Source organism: Rhinolophus sinicus, linkage group LG02 (genome assembly GCF_036562045.2).
Source record: "Rhinolophus sinicus isolate RSC01 linkage group LG02, ASM3656204v1, whole genome shotgun sequence".
NCBI lineage: Eukaryota > Metazoa > Chordata > Mammalia > Chiroptera > Rhinolophidae > Rhinolophus > Rhinolophus sinicus.
This window is the reverse complement of record NC_133752.1, coordinates 54,729,402-54,756,464: the sequence shown is the minus strand read 5'-3', so window position 1 is coordinate 54,756,464 and position 27,063 is coordinate 54,729,402. Positions and strand designations below refer to the sequence as shown.

The following is a 27,063-nucleotide window of genomic DNA, read 5'->3' as shown; positions in this document are numbered from 1 at the left end:
GTTCCCTCAGACTTCCCTATGGTTTGATGCTTTTCTGAAATAAGCAATTATTAGGTTACCAATTTCTAGGTGAAAATGAAAAGGCTATTGGATGGAAGTTTCATTACTTAACAATGTACAAACATGAGATAAAGAAATAAATAATGTGTTTTTATAACTTGCTCATAAAAACTATACCTCTACTTCAGAGCTATTTTAGGCCCATACATGTTTAAAAAAAAAAAATGAGTTCTACCAATAAGATATAAAACACATCTCCCCTCAAGCGGCCATGTGGAGAAGCTGCCGTGTGTCCTGGCTGACCTGTCGCTCCATCTGGCCTTGACACTCGCTCTTCATGGCCTTGAGGAGGGCTTCCAGGCGCTGTACCTCCATGTTCCTGTCGTCCAGCTCCCGCCGCAGGTGGTCAATGGTGATGCTGTTGCCAGTGTCCCGGTCCCACAAACGCTTGTTCTGCTCCTTCTCCAGACTCAGCTCCTTCTCTCTTTTGTGTAGATCAGCCTATAAGAAGTGAGGGATGTTTACCCCCTAGTATTAAATAATTAAAATAAAACTTTATTTTCCTTATATCATCTTTAAAATTTTTACGTGATTTGAGAAGGCTTTGATTTTGGAATGTGATTCCTTTTTAATGGCTTGACTAAGAACAACTGTTGCCTAGAAAAACAAGTTAATATTTTGCTTACTTGTAATTTCTAGCATTATAAGTAAATCTCAATGGTCTGGACCCCAAAGAATATATAATGAAAAGGAAAATACAGTAGATTTTTAAAGTCATGCTTTTTTTAAGTTTTGAATTTTCTAACAAAGGCATTATGTTTCACAGCAAGTGTGCTCCTATAATAAAGGCACGCTCAAAAGGTTCAGAGAATAGCGAGAGTAGTTTGGTTTTCTGCTTCAGAGATGCAGACTAGTGGCTGGTACTGGGATTAGAGTAGCAGTTGGGTTGCGAAGAGATTTACCTTCCTCTTTAGTCACTGAAAAATAATACCTACTGTAGTGAGTGTTTATTGTTAGCAAAAACTCGATAGAGTAGGAGAAACAAAGACAGGTCTTCAAAAGGCTTACCCGAAGAGAGAGACAGGACACAGATTCAAATAACTGGAAGTGTTTTTTCACTAAAGAAACAGAGCTAAGGAATAGCAGAGAGAAATCACTAAGATCAAAATGCTTCAAGAAGGCATTTGAGTTGGACCCCGAGAACAGCGTGGAGATGCAGAGATTAGGAAGAAGGGACTGGGCAGGGGCCTGTGGTTTGCTTAGAGTGCTGGGTATGTGTAGAGAAAGGGTTGGAAAGGTAAGCTGGGGCCGAATCATGAATAGTTTTGAAAGTTAGGGAGTCGGACTATGGGGAAAGTAAATTTTGAGTCAAAGAGTGAAACACACAGAGCTATATTTTAGAGAGATAAACATGGCAGCACTTACGGGATAGACTGAAGAGGGGAGAAACTGGAGTGAGGAGCCCTGGTAAGGAGACGTTGCTGTGCTCCGGGTATAAGGAGGGGCTTGGACGAATGGGGTAGTGGTGGTAAGGATGAAAAGGAAGGGATGGGTTTGAGGATCTTTCAGACATTTAACCTCCAACAGTTTCAAATTAGAGATGAGACATCGGGAAACTTGCAATGGGAGTGGAAGAAGTGAAGGATTATCCCCAGATTTGGCGCTCCTCACATGCAGTTGCCAGCTCTACCTTCAGTGCATCCTCCTCCAGCCTCTGGTCAGCCTATGAAGGATTGCTCTAACTACCAGCAGAGGGCGCTATACCCGAGAATGGGGTTTGGTGCTTAGAAATTTATTCCACTATGCCAGTAATATCACACAAAGAAGTACCAAATATTTCCTTTTCCTAAATATCTCAGCCTGCAGTACCTCTAACAGAGGCCAGAGGGTGGTTCATGATCATCAGAATCCTATTTTCTTTCTTTCAAAAAATTTTTTTTACCTAAACTTCCATTCAGGTTTTCTATACACTTAATTTATATATGTTTTCAATGTTCTTTTGCTGTGAAATGAACACTCAACACTATTTCCATTTAGCATAAAACAGTGTCTAATTGAAAGACTATTGGCTTCACCTAACTTTTAAGCCATAAGAGTTCTGCTTAAGAAAAAAAAGCCAGAACGTTACATTTTATATGCAAAACTTGAGTAATGTCTAGGATATTCTATTACGTATGTTGCACAAATATTTCGGAAAATTTGTAATTTTATAAATGAAACCAGTTTTGTGAAATATTTTGGTGAAAAACTTCTCAGAATTAATGTCATTTAGATGTTAGAGCATGATCTTACCAACAGCTTTTGAAGTTGATCATCCAAATTTCCAGATTCTTCACTGAACTGATCACGTTCGGTCCGTGCTTCAGTTAGTTCCGAGTTGGCAAGGACTAACTGCTTCTCCAGCTCTTCTATCTAAAAGGAAAGCACAAATTAGTCTCACCATGTCAGTGGGTAATAGAAAATAAATACAGTTTTTGGAAAACAAATATTATTATTTGGGGGGCAGAAATAAAACTTTATTGTGAAGTGTTCTGAAGTTTTCTAAACTTAAGATCTATGTAGAACTTAGCCAAATGAAATTAGCCAAATGAAATATTTGGTGCTGTTAAAATTAGGCATTGTCTGTAATGCATCTCTCTGATTTTTATACTATTTAAGATTTATCTTCTTTGAACATGTGTTCTATAATTTGGTATTTAAGGGAGCTTGATATGGCATAAATACATTCTGCAGAGCCTATACAAATGAAGTGTATTATACTTAGATGAGGTATTTTTGTTTCTGAATATCAGAGTTTCAATAATAAAAGCCTTTGAATATAAAAAAATGGTAATAACAAGTTTTTAGTTACTGTTATTATTATATAGTTACTATTTTGAAAGGATGAGTGACTTTATGCGTATTAAATATATAAACATATTTATATACATATTATATATTCCAATCCTCATTTTCTTTAACTGTTTAAAGGATTTTAAAGATTTTAAAGGATTTTTATAGGTGTGTTTTTGTCTCACAGATAGGGCAGCTGTTTGATCTGTGTGACTAGGCATGTCTATGACATATGCCAGAAGGCCCACCTCTGTTAATAGCATTCCTATAGCTCTTAACCTGTAGGTGCAGTGTAGGCTAAGAGGTTAAGATCTCAGACGATGGAGACTCTGGGTCTAGATTTTTGCTGAGCCACACAAATTCATAATTTAGATATTGAGATGTTAAACTAATGAGAACATGGTGATACTTAGTGTTATGTAATGATATCTGATCTTCAATGTGATGCCTACAATACTATTTCATCATCTACTTTCCAATAATAAGAAATCTTTCGTGTCTGCATTAATGCTACATATTCCTTCTTACTTCTAAGGCATTTATTCAACAGGCTTCCAAAACTTCTATGTCAAGAATGAAATTTATTAATTGGTTTGGATGAGTTGTGATTAAATCTTCGTAGAGAGCATATGAGCAAGACTTTTTCACGATGAGTATTTTTACCTGGACTAGGTTCATTTAAGATCTTCACTTATTAATTCTACACATACTAATTAATCATTCTATACACACATATATGCAAATATCTCTTTTATAAGTGAGTATGAATACATAGAAGTTATATATCTCTATCTACACATACATCTATGACTTAAGAAAATACTAATATAGGACTATCAGACAGTTTCACATTTATCTATAGAGAAGTATCACAGCCTATAAGGATCCAAACATAAATTTTAATATTTACATCAAATATATTTTAAAAGTGACTTTGTTTTTACTTTGTATGTTATATATAAAAAAGTATTTCACAAGAATTACATATACATAAAAAATAATTAGATATACATAAAACATTAGGTTACCAATAGAAATGTGTTTATAGATTCTAGTAATCCTACAAAGATATACTTTCATTCTTTTACTCCTTAGGGAGTATATACAGAAAAAAAACTCACAACAACTCAACCTTTGTAGCACAAGTAGCTTCCTAAGGAAAATAAATGAATTATATCGGTTGATATAATGTTTTCAGCTCTATTATTATTGGGAAAGACTAAGTCAGCATACATAGTAAAGACATTAGGAATACTTGGGGAAAAACCCCACAAACCTGTACTTTGGGTAAATAAATGTGATCAGAGAGGCAATATGATCAGGTTAAAGGTCAAACACCTTAGGTTCTAATCCAGGTTCTGCCATGGATTACTCTTTGGGTCTCAATTTTTTTCATCTACAATTTGAAGAGTCTTCTCAATGATTGTTTGAATTCCTTTCAAGACTGTTTCTAATACTTTTTTTACATGAGAACAGTATTAACAAAGCTGAAATTCTTTATTTTCCACCTGCCTTTGGAAACAAAATATGATCAAAGAAATCATATTTTGAGCTACAAATTTTAACAAGAACACTTTCCATTAGAAAAATTACTCATGTAAGTAAAACATTTTCTATTGCTAGCCTGGAATAAAACCATTTCTATTGTTAAGCAAAATATTTGTATACGTGCATTAAAAGCTTAAATTAAGACTTGCTATTTTGTCTGTTTTCATTTTGTAAAAAAAATCTGGACGACTATTTGATAACATCAAACTTGATGGTAATATCGATAAGACCAAAATTTTAAAAAAGAATTAAAAAAGAAAGACAGAAAAAGAAAAGAGCCAAGTCTTATCTTTCCATCTAAGCTTCAGTATCAGAAGTTCCTCCAGAGACCCCTGCGGGAACATTTGTTTTGTAGTTGTCAGTACTGACTCAGCTGCTATAGCTCTGCTTTTACCTTTCACTTTTTAGAGTAAAAATATTTAAAACAGTCAACCAATCAATCAAAAAGATAAATGGAGAGTGAAAGGGAAAACCACTGAAGTAGCAGCTGAGCTGATACAAACAGCTGTAAAAAACACTATAAAGATAAGCCTTTTAAAATGTCCAGAATAAAATACTGACATCCGAGATATATTAAAGGTTTTTTTCTTTTTTTTTTTCTTTTTAAATAGCAGCACTGGTTTTCCCTTTCACCATCTATAAATCTACTTTTTGTTTTGGATCACTGAACAAGTAGTATTGGGATCTCATTGTAACCTTACAGTGATTTTAGAGATATTACCAATCATGGCAAATTGCATCCTTTGTTTTCTGTGCTCAGAAAGACACAGATGTGGGATAAGAAGGGATGCTGCAGGTCAGCGTGAGGTGCATTGGCAGAACCATGCAAAGGGGTTCGCACAGAATCTTCCTGCACAGTATATAGCTCCAGCCAGTGCTACTAAATCTTCATTTTTTGATATGCAATTCAGCCCCAAATGCTTTCAAAGTAGAAAAAATCAACTTATAATCAAGATCATGAGATATTTTTGTTGTCAAAAAGCGAAAGTTAAGAGTAAAGCCAAATCTACAGAGCCAATAGTGACAGCTTCTACTGGTCCAAATTCGTAAAGGGGAATTCTGGAGGTTCTCCTAAAATGGAAAGAGAAGAATAGAAAAAAGCATTACAGTAAAACACTTTTATAAGCTATAAAAGCTATGACTAAAATTTTCTTTGAAACACAATTTCTGTTTTCATCAATATGAAAATACTTTTGTTACTCTGAAGAGAAACACTACCCACCTAAATGAGTTTTCTCTTAATTTATGCATTATAGTTGGAAAAGTTTTGTTCAGACCTGTCATGTCGTCAGCTTTTTAAAAATAATGCTTTTTCTTTCTGAAGGAATCTGACCTCAGAAGGAAATATTAATGCTACCTCTCATAAAATATGTTGATGTGTAATATCAACACACCCTTATGTTTCTTTTCCCACAAATCTCACTTCGAATCACAGCTTTTATGTATTATTTTCTTTGATGCTTTTATCCGCATTGTTATTTGGACAGTATATACTAACATATGCACTGAACAGTGGAAGATAAAATAGATTTTAAAGTTTTAATAGACTTTAGCAATGTAAAGTCAAGATACATGATAATGAAAGAAATTAAACAGAAGAATCTGCAGTTTTTAGATTCCATATTCAATTCATTACAATAAAAACATGGCAGGACATTCATCTTTCAGTGTTCTCTGACTAAAGGAAGTTACTAGTAGGAGAGCCTAGTTAGCCATCAACTAGGTGCCAAGTTGATTAGGTTCAATATACTGTTAAAAATCTCAGTGATCTGGATTAAAATTAATTAATCAGATATGCCCCCCTTATTTCTATTAATGTTGACTGCTTAAGATTGTCAAAATTCACTGTTTACATTACAGCAAAATCAGACAATGATTCTAATACTATGTGTGTATCTATATGAACTCAAAACACTCATAACAAAAAGTCTGCAGTCATTCATCTGAAGTGCATGCTTCTACAATGCCAAAGAGATAAATTTTATGAAAACTCAAAAAATATTTTTGTATTGTTTAGATGGATATTTCAGTATTTGTTAAAATTGCCCACCATGCCCAAATTTAAAGTTGATCAGTATGATGTTATATATCAGACCATATGCAAATTAGCAAACAATGGGTGATAGCTTATGAAGGGCTCATCTTTTCCAAGCAACAGTACAATAGAAAGCTATAACATTTTCAAATTATGGAAGACATATAGGTGAGTTGAGTGTTATTTAGTACTTCATGGTTTTTCAAAAGGTTTAATTTGTCAATAAACAGTGAATATTTAATCTTTTCAAAATGTTTTGAGTAATGATGATATCAGTTATTGTATTGGACTACAACACAACAGATCTTCTATTTCCTTTCTTGCTGTCAGATTGTCAGTGCTCACTCCTTCAAATGTTCCTGCCTGAACTAGAACCGGGTAATAGAGAATCCTTTCACACTATGCTGTGCTGAAATCATGACCATCCTGCAGGGTGAGATCAAGACCTTTTGTGTAGGCTTGGTCTGCCCAGAATGAGGTGGACATTCCTGCTATCAATCTTCAAGGGAAAAGCCCGTCTTGAGAAAAACAACAACACTAGAACACAAAAAGCAGGCCTCAGAGAAACAGAAAAGAATAAATGTTTCTCTCTGGGCTTTTGTTTCTTGGGTTTAGGCTTTAAGCAGTCTAAAGTTCCTTAAGGCTACTTGTAGGTGGCAGCAGTTGAAATGGTCGACCTTGACACAAGGATTTAGGCTGAGTGAAGGTAGGAGATTTAGTAGGGCGGTGTTATTCACACTGCAAACCACTAGTGAATCAGGAAATCAATTTAGTGAGCACAAAATCAGCATCTGAAGAGAACAGAAAAGAGCCAGCAGCATATGTAATGGGGTAAATATTGTTTTGTGCAATTTGCTTCAGTTGTATGTGTGTAGTAGATCATAAGGTAAACTGCTTCTTACTGTGGATAGTAATCAAAATGTTTGAAAGCCACTGCTGTAGAGGATCCAAATCTCATAATGAGATTATATAGTTTCATGTTACTCTTAATTGTTTAGACTTTAGTAAAATCATGTCTAAATTTTCCGTCCTTATTTTAGCTATGCCACAGGGAATTAAGGTCAAGGTCTTACATTCCATGCTTGAAATGAGCACCCAGGAGAAACAGCACCCTCCTGTGGCCAGCATAAGGGTGACAGTGGTAATTAAATGAGGGGTTGCCCAAATGAGGGCAAATGGTAGAAAAATTAGTGCTGCAATATTAAATTTTCTCTTGCCACAAGGAGCTTTTTACTGTACTATTACTCTGTAGAGTTGGGTAATTTTATAAAGGAATTCTGGCAGCTTCCTTATCTCTATTTCTTCCCCATAAACTATGGTGACAGAAATTTGCTAAAAGTGATAGTTGGAACTGTAGGTTCTCTTATAGGTAGGATGACTATAGATGGAATTTCTCTTCCAAACTGGGACACTTTGGAGATGAAAGTGGCATTCACAAAACAGGACACTGGGATAGCAGGTGTAAACTGGTCTGTCCCAAGCAAACAGGCAGGTATTTGATCATCCTTTTCACGGGGTTTGAAAAACGAAGATGAGCTCCTCTGAATGGTAGCTCTTTACTTGTTTTTTAGGGTCTCTATTGTTTTATAAATGCTTGAAACTCTAACAAAAACCTAAGCTCTAGAAAAATGGTTGATAATGATAATGATAACAGCTTCTCTTTAGCAATGGAAAGTGAAAGAACAACAACAACAACAAAAAACCAACAGAATGTAAAATATTCATTAATATCTGTTTTTAAGAGGAATTATGAGAGATAAAGATTTAGCTTCCTAATTATTTTTTTATTTAAACTGATCTTAAAGTTAATTCAGTTTGCTGGCTGTACAATGATTTATAAGTAGGAGTTGAAGTAGAGAGGAGGGAGGCGCCTAAAGTGTTGAGTGGTAGGAGACCAGTTGGTACTGAAGTGTTTGCTAAAGTGAAGCATTGTAAAAATAATTTAAATGGCCTCATTCTTTATTTTTTTAGAAATTTAAAATATGCAAAAAACTTTTTCTAAGAATGAATCAATTTGAGTGAATAATTTAAATAAAAATTATTTGGCATCCATCTTATTTTAATTTGAAATGATTACTTTGATTCCTCATTTTCAAATAAAGTATTAAAAACTGTATAATTGATTCTGTGTATAGCAGCCTCTGGAAGCAGAGCAGCAAAATCTAAGCTCACCTTGTCTTCATACATCCTTTTGGCTTCCCTCAATTCAGAACGTAGCTGAGAAACAGTAGATTCCAGTTCACTGAGTTGACGCATATACATTGAATTTTGGTTTCTTGCTTGTTCTCTAAGAATGGGTTAAAGGAGGAATAAAAGCAAATAGCAAACTAAGAATAAGTGTGATACTAAGGGTACTCTAGCTTTCAGATATTTCTACCTGTTATTTTACATGGCATTAAGTCAATAGTCTTTTATTTTTCAAAATTGCTTCTTAAAATCTTCAGCTCAAAAATGTTAGCTGTTAAAGCTATGCAATATGTATATGGGAGTTCATTATGCTATTTTCGTTATGATTGAAAATGTCCGTATAAAAAGCTTCAACACACAAGCTCAAATTATAAAATTATTTATATATATATATATATATATATATATATATATATATATATAGTGTGTGTGTGTGTCTGTTTTAGCCTATCAGTTGAAAAATGAACAATATTTAAAATATCCAATCCCAAGAGGCCCAAATACTTGCAAGAATACTTCTGATATAATATTATCTATATGTTAAGTAATCTTTTCTATTCATTTGAATGTTAAGAGACCTTTACTTTTTTGTAAAATCAATTATTAAGCAATTTTAAAAAGATCTTAGAACAGAAATCAATAAAAAAAAAAGAAGATTAATGACTATCAATTTCAACCCCCCAGGATACACATACTGAATGATTTCCAGTTGACTTTGGATACTATTGGCTTGACTTCGAGCACTGCTAGCTTTCTCAGTAAGTCCTGTTATTTCAATTTCATGTTCACTTATTAACTGTTCAATCCTATAAGAAAAAAAATGTGGTGATTACTATTTGATAGAGAAGATTTTTACCTGACTATGAATTATTCTAAAAATTAATGATTTTCAACACTCAAATTTAGCATTTAGTTTTGGTTTTGAATGTGCTCCTCTTTTTTGACAAGTGTCTAAATTAGGTCCTTTATCCAAATCCTTTGGGGGCCAGGTAGGTTTTGGAATTCATAAATTATAAGTACTATATATTATATGACACCCCTAGAGAGATGTAGGGAATTGTCCTGTAAGCCAAACATATTACTAATGCAACAACAGGTTTTAAAATATGCACAGTAAATCATAAAGACTATAAAAAACTTTCCATTAGCTCAGGTGAGTTTTTGCCAACAAATAGTGACAAAGACACTTTCCTTGGCCAAACTTTGGTCAGGCTCCTCTGAGCCGTCTTCTCAACTAGGCCTTGACCTTGGCACTCCTCCTCTAACCCCTTCATAAGCAGCCTAGGCTTTGTAAGAACCTTGTTAAGTCAGTTTGGTGAGAATCCTCCCACCTTTGATGTTTCCTTTGTAATTTTCCATCCAATCACCCCCTCACCCTGCTCCTTGCTATGCATCCTGGCTTGTCCTTGTTTTACCAGGAGTTGAGCCTGATCTCTCTCTAAGCAAACTCCTATTTCAATAGTTTTGAATAAAGTCTTTTCTATTGTTTTAACCAGTGTCATAATTTTTTTCTTTAAGACTTTGCCACAAACCTACGGGAAAAAAACAAACAAACTGTGTTTCAGAGCTTTTTAGATTTTGGAATTGCTAATGAGAGATTGGAGACTTGTGGTACAGTTTCTGTGATTTTCTATACCTCAGTCAGAAATGTACCTATCTTGATGTTGTTGAAGAAGTAGTTCTATTTTGTTCTGTGATTCAGATTTCAGGGCTTCAAGCTGATCCTCTACCTGGTTATAAGAAAGAGATGTTGATTTAGGAACTAGTAAATCCAAAGCTTGGAAAATTTAGAGATTTTCCAACTGAAGGAAGGCTTTAGAAAGATGCAAACGGAATACTTAAATCAGATACATGCTATCACTGTTCTTTATTAGATTTTTTAAGACAGCACAGGGACTTGGGTCCAGAGGAATGCCCAATAGACAGGAGGGATGCAGACACGCCGACCACAAGAATGCCACCACCCCTTCACCCCCCACACAACAGTGAAAAACTAGCTGATTATTATCTCCCTTCTAACCACTTACTCCCTGTTGGATGTCAAAACCACTGTTCCACATGTGCAACTGATCGATCAAGGTTTGACAGCTGCACAACCTTCTGGGGTAGCAATAATGAGCAGTCCGCCATCTTGTCCCCACAGCACAGGCGCCAACGTAGTCACCAAGCAATGTAGCTGGTAAAGCCGCCTTTTTCAAAAAGCCCGCCACTTTCAAAAAGCCTGCCATTTCATACAAACCCACTTTGTTCCCAGCTTATAGAGGCAGCCAAGCAGAGCCATCCGCTGAGCAGGTCAGAGGACCTTCCTTTCCTCTGTGCTGCTTCCCTTGTGTTCAAGCATAAGCTGAATAAACTTTGTCTGGAAATTTTTCTGAGGTTTCCTCTTGATTTCTATCTTGGGAAACCCAAGAACCCTAATGCCAGTCACACTTTTACTTTGGCTCTATTCTCTCACGAAGCTATACAGGCCAATCAAATTAGTTCCCTTTATTAAGAGAGATCACTGTGGAAATAACTTCTGTTATTTTAGAGAACAAAAATGAGAACTTTTAAAAATTTAAAAATTATACACCTAATACTATTGTCTTAATCAATTTTAATATAAAATTGAAGTAGTGTTCTCACCACTTACTGGAAATATCCTCCCTTTAAGATAAGAAATCTCTGTGTCTAGTTCTCTTAGGATTTTACTAATAGCTGTGCCCATGTTGCGGAAGTGGACAGTAGACATGCTTTCGTGTTCACATATTTTCTTGCCTGAGGCTTCTTCAAAGTCAACTAGGATTGATCGGATTTCTTGAAGCACTCCCTCATGACTAAGCATCATTTTTCTTAGCTGCTCTATCTGTGAGTTGCTGTCTTTCAGCATGTCCTCCTTAAGACATTTGGCAGCTTCCAGTTCATGAACTGTATTTTGAAGCTGACTTCTTAAATCCTCCTGGGACTGACTCTCCCTTCGTCTATGAAACAAATTAAAGAGAAAAAAAAAAGTATTGATAAAACTCATATTCACACAAGTAGTTTTATACTACAAAGAGTAAAACTTTAAAATAATTTCAGGTAACAAATCCCAACCTGATGTCGGCCATGGCATCTCTCTCCATTTGCATCTCTTGAAGTTTTGTTTGCAAATCAATGACTGACTGCCTTAAGTAAAACTTTTGTTTCTCATGCAATTCATTGCTCTGAAAAAATAAAAATGTCATGCAAATTAGTCTTCATTAGAAGAACATATTGCCTTATAGCAAATCATTTCCAAAAACTATATATCATTAATTTATTTTTACGTGTACTTCCTTCCTTCTTCACCATTGTTCAGGCCTAATTAATCATTTCTCACCTAGATTACTGGAATACAGTAACTAGTATCACAGTCTCAAGCTTGCCCCCTTTCAATCCATTCTCTACTTTACAACCAAAACATTTTTTTGTGGTTTGTTTCTAAAACAAATCTTACTTCTAGCTCAAGACAGAGATAGAAATAAATAAGTTTTATTCCTGAGAACAGACAGGAGAATTGGTTGAAATTTTGTATGGAAAAGTCAACCCCCAACCATCCCACTTAAAATACTTGACAGCAGACAACCACTACCCAAAAATCAAAGTGTTCTACTACAAAGAAACCCACAAAGATCTCTAAAATCAGGCACTGAGGGATCTCCCATGTAACAGTTGATACCCATCTAATTATTCCAAAGTGGAGCAATCAAGTTCTTACCATCAGATTTTTTTTATTGTTCATCATTGAGTATGAACAAAAAGCCAAAACCACTGAGCACTTGAAGAAAGATTATAAAATAATAAAGAGACCAAAATTAAACAAATAAGCAAACACCGGAAATAAAGATCCAAAGAAACAAAGATAGATAATGCAATAATGGAAGAACACTTCCAAAAATTTGTATTGCAGAAAAATTTGATATTACAGCTATGAAGTAGGAGCAGGATTTCTTTTTTCAGCACTTAGTAAAGTTGTATGTTTTTTTCCTAAAAGTGCTCAAACAGACTGATGAGGTAGAACAACATGCTAATGAATACAATAAAATGTACTAAATAGTATAACAGACATGTGCACAAAAGGCAGGAACTGTCTAAAGAAAAATATATCTACTACCATCTAGAGGCTTCAGAGGGAAATGCTTGAGCTGAGTCTTGATGGATAATAAGAATTTGCCAGGCAGACAAGGTAGAAGAGAGGAAATGACCTGGGCAAATGCATAAGGTTAGAATAGTATGGTACATGCAAGGAAGAGCAAGTAGTTTCATTTTGCCAGAATGGAGGGCACATATGGGGAACAGGAAGCACAAGAGGCTACAATGTACAGGGAGAGCTTAGATCACAAATGCCTTTATAGAAGATGGTAAGTTTGACTTTCAGACTACTGGGACCCAACATGCAATTGTAAAGCTGACTAAAACCACCGTGATTCTCCACAGGGTCCACTTGAAGTTTTTAGAAATAACTTCTATACACTAGTTAACTATCATGTATACACTCGTACGTCTAAAAACCTACCCCCCTACCACCGCTTTGTAAAGCAAAACCAGGTATCATGATAGCAGGACATCAGGCCTAAACCAATTATTAATTATAATTATAGATGAATATCATTTATTATAACATTTTGAGATATTCAAGTTTCATTAAAATTACACCATAAGCACAGCAAAAGAAACGATCAACAAAATGAAAAGACAACCCACGGAATGGGAAAAAAATATTTGCGCATCATATATCTGATAAGGGGTTAATGTAAAATATATACAAAGAACTCATACAATTCAAAAGCAAAAAACAGGTAACCCGATTAAAAATTGGGCAAAGTACCTGAATAGACATTTTTCCGAAGAAGACACACAGAAGGCAAATAGGTACATGAAAAGATGCTCAACATACTAATCGTTAGGGAAAAGCAAATCAAAACCACAATGAGATATCACCTCATACCTATTAGAATAGTTATCATCAAAAAGACAAGAGAGTACAGGTTCCCATTCAAGATGGCGACATACTGAACTCACCTCCTCTCACGAACACACTGAGTCTACAGCTACATTTGGAACAATTTCCTCTTTTAGAAAAACCTAAAGGCTGGCTGAATGAAGACTAACATTGCGCAAATGAGAAGAAAATCACATTGAAGTGGGTAGAAGATGCTGGGACACAGTCTGGCCATAAACCCCACCCCAAGTACAGTGTCACAAACCCAGGAGGGAACTCAAAACCCAGAGCTTCTCCCTGGGGCATGAAGGGTTCAAACTTCACATCAGGCATCCCAACTCTTAAGATATACACTTGAGAGACATGTCCCCACAACATCTAACTTTCAAAACCAACGAGGCTCAAGTCCTGGGACCCTCCGAGAAAAGTCACTTAAAGGGCTGCTATGCTCAAACTCACCCACGCCAGGTCCCAGCTCAAAGGCAGCCCATCGTGCCCAGACTTAAAATGAAGGAGGCTTACCTGCTTATATTAAAGTATTGGCCTGAGGGGTAGGCATCCAGTTTAACACACATCTCAGAGCCTGCTGGAACCCTCTCCAGGGTAGGAAGAAAAGAGAACCCTTGTGCACTGTTGGTGGGATTGTAAACTGGTACAGGCACTAGGAGAAACAGTATGGAGGTTCCTCAAAAAATTAAAAGTAATTTAATTTAAAAAATTAAAAATTGCTGCCATATGATCCAGCAATTCCATATCTGGGTATATATCCAAAAAAAATAAAAACACTATGTCAAAGAGGTATCTACACTCCGATGTTCATAGCAGCATTATTTATAATAGCTAAAATTATGGAAACAATCTGACTATCCATTGATGGATGAATAAAGAAGTTGCCATATATATTATTATCCGGTCATCAAAAGGAGGAAATCCTGCCATTTGTGACGACATGGATGGACCTTGAGAGCATTATGCTAAGTGAAATAAGTCAGACAGAGAAGCACAAATACCATATCATCTCACTTATATGTGGAATCTAAAAAAACAAAAAAACCAAACTCATACAAAAAGAGATCAGATTTGTGGTTACCAAAGGCAGGCAGTGGGGAGAAGGGGAATTGGAGGAAAGTGATCAAAAGGTACAAACTTCAAGTTATAAGGTAAATAAGAGCTAGAGATGTAATATACAACATGATGACTATAGTTAACACTGCTATATGGTATATATGAAAGTTGTTGAGAGAATAAATCCTAAGAGTTCTCATCACAAGGAAAAAAAATTATTCTTTTTCCTTTGTACCTACATGAGATGATAAACCTACTATGGTAATCATTTTGTGATATATATAAGTCAGATCATTGTGCTGTACACCTTATCCAATGCTGTAATGTCAATTATATCTTAATAAAACTGGAAAAAAATTACACCATTAAAGCAAAGCATTATGACGAATTAACAAAAGAAAATAGGTATGTAGACTTTTTATCAGCTCAATTTTTAATGCTGAAATAGAAGGCATAGGCCAAAGTAACAAATTTAATCAATAAACCCATTGTTAAGGTTTTCTTCCAGAAAGTTTGGGTTCTATTCCAAGGCAATGTGCCTCACTGTCTTTCCAAAATGGCACCAGGTATGGAAAGAAAAGAATGCAACTCACTTCATTTAGTCTTTTCTGCAAATCTTTGACTTGATGTGAATATTCTTCCAAAACACGTTCGATGTGTTCTTTTCCAGGGTAAGGAATAACTTTCCTGTGAGAATCAAGTTCTACTTCATATTTAGGGAAAAAAGGAATTTGTGTGAAAGTCCCAGTTGAAGATGTGTTTTCAATTATTGTACCACGAACAGATGACATAAAAAATGGACTTGAAGAACCTAAATATTAAAAAAATAATTAATTAACTTAGGAATTACTTATTAATAAAATAATTTTGTGGTAAACATTATCCAAGGTGATTCCTTTCTTGAGCCAAGAAGGAGCTCAAAGTCTCATGGGGCAAATAGACAAGTGAAGGTCTCATAACAAAAACAGGAGGAGCAGATTAAGGAGGAGGGAATTATATTTGATATTGATCAAGGGATACTTGAGCTGAATTAGCTTGAAGTATTAGTCTGGAGGGCAGGAGAAGAGGAAAGGTAAGTATTCCAGGTAGTGGGAGCACAGTAATTATTGGCGAGGAGGCTTGAGACAGGATGGCATATTCTGGGTGAAAGGAAAGTAGTGGCCAGATGTAAGAATGAAGATGCAGGACAGTTCACGCAGGGCGCTGTGGTCATGCCAAGGAGTTTGGATTTCATCTTGAAAGCTCTGGGGACTCATTAAAGGATTTGAAAGTAGGGGATTAATATAACTAGGTTTGTGTTTTGAAAAAGCTCTCTGGCTTTGGTGTGGAGAATGCATTTGATGGGGATAAAACTGAAGGTAGAGAATCCAAGTAGGAGACGACTTTCAATAATTCAGCTAAGAACTGTCAAGAGTATGCCCTAAAGCAGAGGCAGTGGTGATAGACAGACACAAAGGCATGGATTTGAGAAATACATGTGCAAAGTTTTGGGCTTCAGCAACCTCCAAGTAATGATGTTTGATTTACAAATACTGTACAGGGACTTGAAGTTCAGGAGTGTTTAGCTTCAGGGATCAGCATTTGGGAATTTTCAGCATATGAGTTCCAGTGAATCCTTGGAATCAATGGGATCGCTTAGGGGAAATGTATAGAGAGGAGGAGAAAGACGTGTACTCTGAGGAAATACCAATATTTAAAGGAAAGACAAAAGAAGTGAAACCCAGGAAGATTCACAGAAGACCCAAAGATTTTAGAAAATTGTATTCAAGACACACCACTGGCTTGGACTGAGGGACAGAGACAGTGTGAAATGAAAAGAGGCCTTTCTATAAGCAGTCTGAGAAAACTGCTCAGCTGAAAATATATGCTACCTCATACAAAAGGAAGGACTCACAGTCAGACCCAGGAGTCCAGAGGCTGGAGCCAAGAACCATGGAGAATAATTCCCAGGCCTGAGGCCTAATTAGGGAATGGTCATCCTGTGCTGCCCAGCTGGATTTCAGAATTGCCATGGACATATGTACTTCCTGTTTTCACCTTTTTGAATAGGATTGTGGATAGTGGTTAGCCTATGCCTGCCTATGATTGAATGTTGGGTATCACATGGCTTTATGTTAAGTGGAACTCTACTCATGAAACTATATTTAAGGAATTACAAGTAAGAGTTTCATCCATACCTGAATCTCATTTAGATAAAGTGATTCTGGTCTTTAAGCTGATGCTGTAATGGGATCAGATTGTTAGGAGCCTTCTTGGGAGAGAGTAAATGTAATTTTTGAGTGTGAAAAGAGCTTTCTTGGGAGAGAAATGTAAATAATTTGTGACTTACATACAATAATGTGGGAATGTAGGAAATCAACCTTAGTCTAAGGAGATACATGTTCAGGTTTTGAGGCAAGAATCACGATACCTTCAACTTCAGCAAAATATAAATTATAGGTATAGAGATAAGGCAAATATGATAAAATGTTGACAACTGGTACAGCCAAACAAATAGTATATAAGTTATTTGATGCACTATTTTTTTCAAATGTTCTACCTTTTTGGAAAAATTCAAAATAAAATGTTGGAAGGAAACAGTTCACTGGATTTAGCTAAAAAGGGAAAAATCTAGTCACATTGGCCAGAGTGATTTCATTGGAATATTGGGTTCAAAAATCAGAAGGCAGTAATTTGCAGAGTATAAGGCTGGTGACTTATGAAGACATTGAGTACATCTTGTCTTTCAGAAGGCACAGCTATGAAAGAAAGAGAAAATGAGAAAGGCATAGGTGGAGGAAAAACTTTTATTTTTGTTTTGTTATATTTACTCATTAGTGTTGTTAGGTTCGGAGAGATTGAACATGTTTATATTGATGAATAAATGCGAATACAGGAAGATACTGAAGATAGAGTGAGAGGGGGGCAGAGATTTTGTAGAGATTCTGGAGCCAAATACCTGAGGCCAAGGAGGCGATAGCAGGAATGGGAAATAAAGCTTAGATAGCAAATTAAGAAGCTGCCTCCTCCATTGAGCTATGAAGGAAAGAGGCATGGAAGGTGAAAAATAGTGGATCTTAGGGGCAGGATGTGAGAAGGTAAGAGAGTATGAGCCTAACAGCTTTATTTTCTCTGGCAATTAGGAAATGATGCTCTCTGAAAGTAAGAAAGGAGGTAGGAGGGTAAAGGACTTGAGAACAGTATAATTTTGAAATAATTATTGTGGGAAAATGGAGAGAGAACTGACTAAGATCATGAGAAAGATTCCTCAGCAGCATCAAGGACCCAGATGAGATGGGAGACTATGACTGAAGTGGTAAATCGGTGGAAAATCCACGTTTGTGTATTTTCTCCAGCAGACTCTTCCACCACCCCAGTACAAAAACAGAGAAGACAGTCTGCCTGAACAGAACTGGTTTTCCTATAAGAGTGCAACAGAAGAGAAAAAGGAAGTTGAGCATATTGGCAAGTGATTGGCTGGAATAATGAATGATACAAGAGAAAGTGAAGATAGGAAGAGGTTGTCAATTTAGCAGAGAAAGGCAGAATCTAAAACAGTTGTTCTCAACCTTTGTTGTAAATCAGCGTCACTGGGGGAGTTTTAAAAAATGAACAGTGGTGCCTGAGCTCCATTCCAGACCTACTGAATCAGAATCTCCAGGTATGGATCTAAGCCATTTAAATGTTTAAAAATGTCAAAAAGTGATTTTGACATGGGGCCATGGTTGAGAACTACTACCTTCATGAGGCAGAAAAACAGGCATGGGAGGAATACGGGAATGAGAGCACTAGAAAATAGGAAGGAGGCTGGATAGAAGTCCAATAGTTCTTGGTAATAAAATCCAAGCCAACATAGGAAAGTGGGTGGCTACAGTAAAGGTCAAAATGATAAGAACTAAAAGGTCAAGAATCTGTGAGTCTAAGATCTTAAATGGGTGATCCATGAGGACAATGATATTACAGGATGACAACGTGCCTGAAGAGGGAGAGATAACCCATGAGCTAAGTGCCCATGCTGAGTTTGAGGGATACAGGGATATGAGGTGTTTTAGTGGAAGTGGGTAGTGGTGATGGGTATAGTATGGTAGAGGTGACAATGATGTCTTAGGATGCCATGAGCATCCTAAGCAGCGGAAGTTTTTACAAAACAACAGTGCTAAAATAAAGGTTTTTAAGCAAATCAGTAAGACAACAGACCTGTACAGGCGGACCTCGTTGATGTTGCAGGTTTGGTTCCGGACCACCACAATAAAGCAAATATTGCAATAAAATGACTCGAATTTTTTGATTCCCCAGCACATATAAAAATTATATTTACACTATACTGTACTCTACTAAGTGTGTAATAGCATTATGTGTAAAAAAAATCAATGTACATACCTTAATTTAAAAATACTTTATTGATAAAAATGCTAACCATCATCTGAACCTACTGATGGTGTCCATAGACTTGTTTGAGGCAGGATTTCCATAAAACTTCAATTTGTTAAAAAAAAAAAAAAGCAATATCTACAAAGTGCAATAAAATAAGGTATGCCTGTAACTGAGAATAAATTCTGGATGCATTCTTTTAGATGAGAGAGAGAGACAAGACAGAGAAAGCAGTCAGGACAGTGCAGGTCATTTTCCTGACAATCAGAAAATCCATGCTGTCCTTCCCCTATTCTGCTGTGTGTTGTGTGAACTACTTTTCCCAGGCTCCCTTCCCAACTTGTTTCCTGGTTAGGTTCACCATGGGAGGTGCTGGCGGAAAGAGCATAGGGCAGGAGGAGGGGAGAAGGTAAGATATTGCTCCCCACCACCCACTGCACGTGGGCTTCTGACGGAGGTGGCTTCAGCTCCCTGCAGGCAGCCCTCTGTGGTTCTAGCTCCTGCTTCTATGCTCTGACAACAGTTCCTTTTCTCATGGTCCTTCTAGCCCTAAGATGGGTAGCAGCTTCCTGCCATTGTTAATCTCTGGGTGGTCTCATCCCGTTAGGCTTCTCAGCTTTTTCAACATCCCACTTACCAAGTCCCTGTATGAAGGTCCACCTGTTTCTGTTTTCCTGACTGCTATCTTCTGATTGAAATAATTTCAGTCAGAGGTGATGGGGGCCTGAACTATGATGGTAGTGATGGGAATGGAGGGGGGAAATGTATTCAAAAGGTATTTTTGAGAATAGAAGGAGCGGGACTTAGTTCCTGATTGGGTGTGGGGTGGATAGGAGAAAAGAAGTTAGAATGATACAGAATTCTGGCGTAGAGCAGACGATAGAAGAGAAGGTGCTTAGGGAAACATGGAATGTGCTGAAGTGCCTCAACATAGAAACAATTTTTAAGTCAAAAAAGTAATGTAAACATGTTTTTTTTAAAAAAAAGGTAAGTTATTTTTAAAAGACTAAACAATTTCTTCCTCAAAAAGTAAAATTATAAACAACATGGTAAACATTCATGGCCAAGGTCTGCACCCTGCATAGTTGAAACCAAAACATACTAAAAAACAGCAGCTTGAATGAGTATTAGGAAGACTGCTTAATTCTAGTTTTTTTCCATTTTGTTTTATAAAGAACACATACCTCCATTGGATGTGATGCCACTACTTGATAAATGATCTTCATTATTTGATTCACCAGGTTTTTGTTCCATATTAAATATTGCTACCTCTTCTTAGAGTCTCAAAATATGAATACTTCCCCGTTTGATTCTTTTAGTTCTTATCTAAAAAAGATAGGGAGTCAATCTTTAATAACAATGTATTATGTGAAATAAATTCATTGAAGAGGAACTGACTTTGTTCATATTTGAAGTGTTGTAATAATTTTTCACCAGGAAAAAATTTATACAGAAATATTTCATTATTATATAAAAAAGTGAATAGAATCTTATTGTAAAAAATGTTGATTTTGATGGCCAACTGGCTTATTAAAGAAAACTTGAAAATAAAAAAACTAATACTTTAATTATTATTATAATTAACATTCTTGATTTGTGGCAGAGTTTTCTTCTTTTCTCAAGTCTCTCTCATAGAGTTACATTATCAAATCACGGAAGAAAATATCTCCTTAGTAAAAATGTCACAAATTAGTAAAAAAAAAAAAAAAAAAATTAATGAATCAGCAAACTGGAAATCATTAATAAAAGTTGAAAAACTTCTTTGATATCAGGCCAACAGGGAACATCTTGGTTTGAACAATGGTGGTGGCCTGATTCCAAATCTCCCTCTCATCCTCTAAAAACAACCATAAAATCAATAAGGAGATAAATAAATAAAACCACATGGACTCCACACCTCCAATATCCCTACAAGACAGAGAATGCCACAAACTTCAAATTATCTATAAGCAGAAGGAAAATTTTTTTCAAAATTTCTCCCACAGTCTACCTACCAGCACTGCAAGCCTCTGGATATGGAGAATGGGAGAGCAGAGGCTGAAACGGAGCAGAGGGAGCAGAGAGCTGAGAGGAAGGACAGACAAATTCATTCCAGAAAGTAAAAAATAAAAGCCAAGGTATGAAGCACAGGTTGGAACTTGATAGTTCACAGCACTGGTTATGCCTTAAATGGCTTCAAAGTGTGCGGGGACCAGAAGTAGCACCCTCAAAGAAGCAGTGTTTCTGGGTGGGAATCAGATATGGAGAAACAAGGTGATCTCCACTGGAAACAGGGTAGTAAAGGAAGAAATGAGGGGGAAATTCAGGAACCAGAAGAAACAAAAAGAAGCAAGATATGCCAACTCTCCTTCCACCCCTCCCACTCCAACACTACCACCATCCATAACAGAAACTGCCCAGAAGAGGGTACTCTCCAACTAGAAATCCTGTCCATTTCATGACCAGGAATAGATAAAAGCGGACCACATATATATAAAACTACTACAAAATGTCAGAAAATGTGAATAAAATCTTTTCCGTGTATGAAAAGTTGTCCCCACCACCCTACTCCCTGCTGCCTGACTAACAAATATGAATTCAAAGAAAACTGTAACACAACACTCCAAATTGAACTAAATATTCTCAAATAAGCATTTGGGGATATGAAAACAATCACTCTTGAATAAGAAATGTAAAACCTAGGAACAGAAATGGATAAGAAATGTAAAACAAGCCCATAAACAGGAAGAAATGAAATGAGAGTTAGCTGAAGTCAGGAAAAACAAGAAAAGAAAAAGATAAAATTATATCAGAAACAAAGACCAAATTACAAAGTACACAGGGAGGATAGATTGTAATGAAAACTTAATAAAGGCATTAGGAAAATCAGGAAAACAACCAAAAGAATGAAAATTGAGATAAAGAAGTAAAATGGGTGAGTGAAGAAATGAAATAAATGGAAGACAGGCAAAAGAGGTTGAACACCACCAGTGTCCTTGAAGAAAAAAAATCAAAAACAATGAAACAGAACTATTATTTAAAACTATAATTCAAGAAAGTTTCCTAGAAATAAAGAAAAACCAGAATCCACACATTTTTCATACTACGGAAAATTGACCAAGAATAATCAACTCTGAAACATGCTCTAACAAAACAATATTAAGACTTTAAAGATTATTTAAAAAATTCTCAGGACCTTCAGGCAAAAAAAAAAAAAAAGATGAACTAATTTACAAAGGCAAGAGAATTAGAATGGCATCAGATTATTAAAAAATAAGATACAAAGCAGGCAACCACAGAGTATTTTCAAGAAATATAAGGAAAGAAAGTATAAACCAAGGGTATTATATCCAGCCAAGATCTCCTTCAAAAAATTCAAAGCCACAGAAAAACAGTTTTGAATGTGCCAGAACACTCTACACATGTGTCCTTTCTGAGGAATCTACTAGAGGGAGTGAAGTTTCATCCAACCAAAAGATAACTGGCAAATGTGGCAAAGTGTTTACTACTGATGGACATCTTTCAATTTTACTATAGGTTTTAAATGTTTCAAAATAAAATTTGGGGAAAAAGGTAAAGATGGACTTTAAAAAAAAAAAAGATGACTGGGAGAACTTTGCAAATGGACTGATGGTGAACATTTAAATATTCAATTGTAGAGTTGAGACAAACACATGGCTGGGTTAATGGCACTGATGAATAATATATAAGTGTATGTGTGACAAAAGAGAACAGATGTTAACTAAAAATGGGAAGAGGGGAGAAAAAAGGGGGAAAGTAGAAGATCACTGGTTGTCAAAAGACACCGTTTAAAATTGACAAAAAGCAAAATATTAAGTAAGAAAAAAAGGGGGTTGTATGTGCACTATAAAAAGTATTAATGCAAAGGTAATGACCAGAATAAAAATACAAGCCTCTTAAGTGGCAAAAGAATTTTAAAAAGAAAAAGGAAGAAACACCAAATAAACACCATAACATAATATATACAGTAATTATACCATAAGATAATAATGTAATAATAATATGACAGAATTTAGATCAAACGTAACAGTCATGTCAATAAATGTGAAGGGACTTAACTTGCCTGTTCAAAGAAAAGGATTTTCAAATTGAATCTAAAATTTAAACTTCATATTGTACAAAAGAGGACATTTTAAAGGCACTGATAAAAATAAAGTGATGGCCAAAGATTTGCCAGGCAAATGAAAACAACAAGAAAGCACAGGTTAAAATCCTGATACCAGCCCAAGAATTCTTCAAGCTAAAGAATATTAAATCGGACAAAGGGCACTTAGAAGATAAAAGCCACATTGTACAATAAAGATATAATACTCCTAACGCTATGTACCACATAACATAGGAACCATTTAGATTAAACATAAATTGTGTGATAAGGGAAATATAAACAGAAAGTAAAGAATTTCTGAAAAATGACAATGAAAACACTACACATCAGAATCTGCAATACAGTAAAGCAGTGAAAAGAGGAAAGTTCCTAGCCTTAAACATCTATTTCAATAAAAATGAAATAATGAAAATAAATGATTTAAATTTCTAACCCAAAAGGTAGAAAAACAAGTAAAACAAAAGAAAGCACCTAGTAGGAAATAATAAAGATAAAGGCAGAAATTAATGAGGTGGAAAACAGAAAAATAGTTTAAAGAAGATGGTATAGGTTTATTTACTTAAGAATTTTAAAACAACCATTTATTTTTACAGGAGATACTTAGTAATTATACTTGCCATTGTCTCTAGTTATTTTATGAAATTTAGAGTAACTAAATGTATCTTTTAAAAAGTACTTGAATTCAGATTTTCACTATTTTAGATTAACCACATATTCACTTTGGTCAAATCATTCCATGTTCCTCTACTTTCCTGACACTTTAAGAATTGGAACATTATTCCTATTTTTAGGCATAAAGCTTATTAAATTGTTAAGGATTTCTGGTAAAAGGAAGTTTATTTTTGGTTCAGCAGGTCATAAATTGTTAAAACACTGTACTTTGTTGATACGGGGATCATAACATGAACTTACATGTGTTTGAGTTAAATCTCTGAGTAAAGTACAAAGATGATATCTTGGCCTCTTCTGGTAAGCCCAAGACTTATTATGAACAGTTCTGCCTAATTTAAAATTATGAACCGGTTCACACTGAAAGGAGCCTTATATTTCTGACAAGCAATAGCTAGGTAAAGATTCTCCTCTGGTTATTTGATTGGAATGTTGCAGAAAAGGCCTTACAAACCACAACCCACAGAGAGAGGACTTTTGGAGGAAAACAGTGTATAGGCTTTAGTTTTTTGTTATACAGTTGAGCTAAAAGGCTTTAAAGTATCTCCTGGGTTCTTATTCCTTCTCTTTGGCTTCCAAAAGGCCATGGTGGCTGTGCGCCTATACTTTCCCTAATGCGAACAGTCTTCACCCCGATTTCTTTTCTTGTGGCTACTTAAGGTGGACCTCTCTCGTGACTGTCTCCAAAAGTAAATTGATTTAGAATCTATGCTCTATTTTGTCTGGGTACAGATTACTTATAATGTAATAAGTAATTATAATGTCATATTTAAATTCCTGGATTCATCCACTAATGACTGAAGCCCCTAGGATGCCAAACTATTCTACCACAGAAGCCTGAGACTGGGGATTTTATAAAACTGGTCCAGACTCTCTTAGAACCAGTCTGCAGGTATGTTTTCCTTAAGAAAGTCTAAGGTTCCCCAAGACTGATCCCAATATAATATATCTGGGCTGGTACAGTCTCAGGAACAGAATGAGTACAGTTAATTTAGAACAGCACTTCACTGCCTGAGTTACTGTTAATTAACTGTTTAGTCACATCGTTCTTAGTGTCTGCTTTCTCAATCATATTCTTTCTCTCTAGATGTTGTCATTGACTGTGAGGGTTCAGATCCTATCTCTGTGATCTGCTAGGTGTATGACCTTGAGAACAATATTTAACGTCTATAAGACTATAAGATGGAGATAAAGAGTCTATACCTCAAAAGAATAAGAGTTACCTGAGATAACTCATGCGCAGCCTTAACAGACCATATTTGCCTCAATCTGTATGTATGTAGTACCACACATATATAATATAATAGGATAGTAAAACATGAACAATAATGTCTCTATAATTTAAGCAGTGTATACTCATTTTCCCATAACAAATGGCTATATCTTCCTATTTATCTAGAAAGAAGATGCAAGTTTCATACAGGTCCACTAAGAGGAAAGAAAGTGGGTTTAGACTGCATTGAGCAAACATACCACGTTTCCCCAAAAATAAGACTAATCGGAAAATAAGCCCTAGCATGATTTTTCAGGAGGACATCCCCTGACAATAAGCCCTAATGTGTCTTTTGGAGCAAAACTTAATATAAGACCTGGTTTTATTTTGGGGGAAACACAGTAGGGACTATTATAATGTAATATAGACTTAAGCTATTTAAGATCATACTTCACCAGTACATAATGCCGTCTTGTAGGGAAGCAGAAGGGAGGAAGCACAGAACTTAGAATCAGGGAACTTAATTCTGTCATTGGTTACTTGTGAGAGCACGGGCAAATCTTTCCGTAGCTCTGAGCCTCAATTTCCACCATTACTAAATGAGATTACAGTTGTGTTTTCCAAACTTTTTAAAAGTAGAAGCCTTTCTTTAAATGTTCAGAGCCCCAACTGCTCACCCTCCTCTCTGCCCCTGAGATGCCTTTATGGAGTGCACAAGGCTCGACTGAGCAGAGATTGAAAACCACAGATAAAGCCCTTGTAACTTTATATCTTAGGTATTCCGGCCTAGGCATTCATCAAGTTTAAGGTTTCAGTTTCTAAAATGGATTAGACATAGATGTAGGTATAGTCAATTAGTATATGTTCACAATTATTAAATATAACTCAAAGTAAAACAAGAGATACCTTAATATCTGGATATTCTTATTTTCACTTATCCTATTTATACCTGAAAAAAATAAAATATTTTAAAATCTGTTTATTAATATATTAATACTTCATTATCAAAAATTCATTTTTTTCAAAAAGTTCAATTCACAAGTTAATTTTCATCCCTTAAGATCTTGTCAACACCTGAAACAGACACACACACACACACACGCACACACACACAGCAGCAAAAACCTTTAAATTTTTTTCCATTGGGTTTATCTTATATCTGAAAGAATAGGTTCACAAGAAGCTCTATTTAATAAATCGTGGAGTTTTAAAGTGAGTGACCTAAGCACACTAGACAACACTGAGTCCTCTTTGTAAAACACAACAGTAAGGGCTTTGCACATACAGAATAAACTGCCAAGCACTTATCTATGCTGTTTGTACAACGGAATAGATTCAATTACATGCTCCCTGTTGGTTCAGTGCTAATTTTGTTGGTACAGATCTTATTGACATTTTCAAGATAACAAAGCAAGTAAACCTATAGGCACATGACCCCCCTCCCCATATGTACATTCCCAGAACTGACCTTTCTCCAGGTACAGGGCAAACTGACTTAAATAGACCACCTGAATGTCTTCTGACCATTTAAATTAGTTTTCATGCTTGTAGATGCTTTGACCAGGCAACAGTTCTTGTGTTTGGTTAGAAAAGTTACTAGGTAGAGGAAATTTGCTGGTGGGTCAGAAATAAGTCTGTAAATTTTAAGTAGTGGAGCTGAGATGATAAACAACTAGGGTTTTTGGAATATCTCAGTGGACTCTAAGTGAGCAATTGCCACATTGGAAAAATGACTGATAATATTCTATGTGCAGAATTAGGAGTAACAAACAGAAATAAAGGGAGTGAGGTTCTAGTTCAGGGTGATAGACTTTCTAAAAAGTAGAGCACCTTGGATATATACACGGTGGGCCTCCTTGTGAGGTGTACAAGCTGAGAGTACATGAGCGTTTGTTGGGACGACACTGTTACTGGCTGTCCTCTCTTGGGCAGAGTGTTAGACTAGAAGATCACTAAAATCTTTTCCAACCTGGACATGCTATGATTTCCTATGGGAAACATTTAGCAAAAAGATGACCAAAAATCTGATGACTTCTCACAGGTGATTTCAGTCAGCAGCAAAGCCAGATAGGGACAATTCCACTGCTTCCATCAAGTTTCATGCTATTTAAAAAAAA

The 27,063-nt window shown here is 35.8% G+C and overlaps 1 protein-coding gene across 1 annotated transcript in view; it reads right to left on the bottom strand.

Moving 5' to 3' along the window:
• The window catches only part of CCDC158 (coiled-coil domain containing 158), a 51,372-nt gene extending 31,159 nt beyond the window's left edge, over nt 1-20,213 (bottom strand). The window contains exons 1-9 of the mRNA XM_074324810.1: nt 20,144-20,213; nt 15,203-15,420; nt 11,678-11,787; nt 11,235-11,562; nt 10,256-10,332; nt 9,298-9,408; nt 8,588-8,702; nt 2,293-2,412; nt 304-501 (exon numbers count right to left, since the gene is read on the bottom strand). Coding sequence (XP_074180911.1) covers nt 304-501; nt 2,293-2,412; nt 8,588-8,702; nt 9,298-9,408; nt 10,256-10,332; nt 11,235-11,562; nt 11,678-11,787; nt 15,203-15,420; nt 20,144-20,213 — 1,347 coding nt within the window. The remainder of the gene's footprint in view (nt 1-303; nt 502-2,292; nt 2,413-8,587; nt 8,703-9,297; nt 9,409-10,255; nt 10,333-11,234; nt 11,563-11,677; nt 11,788-15,202; nt 15,421-20,143) is intronic.
• Between the last annotated feature and the right edge of the window lie 6,850 nt (nt 20,214-27,063).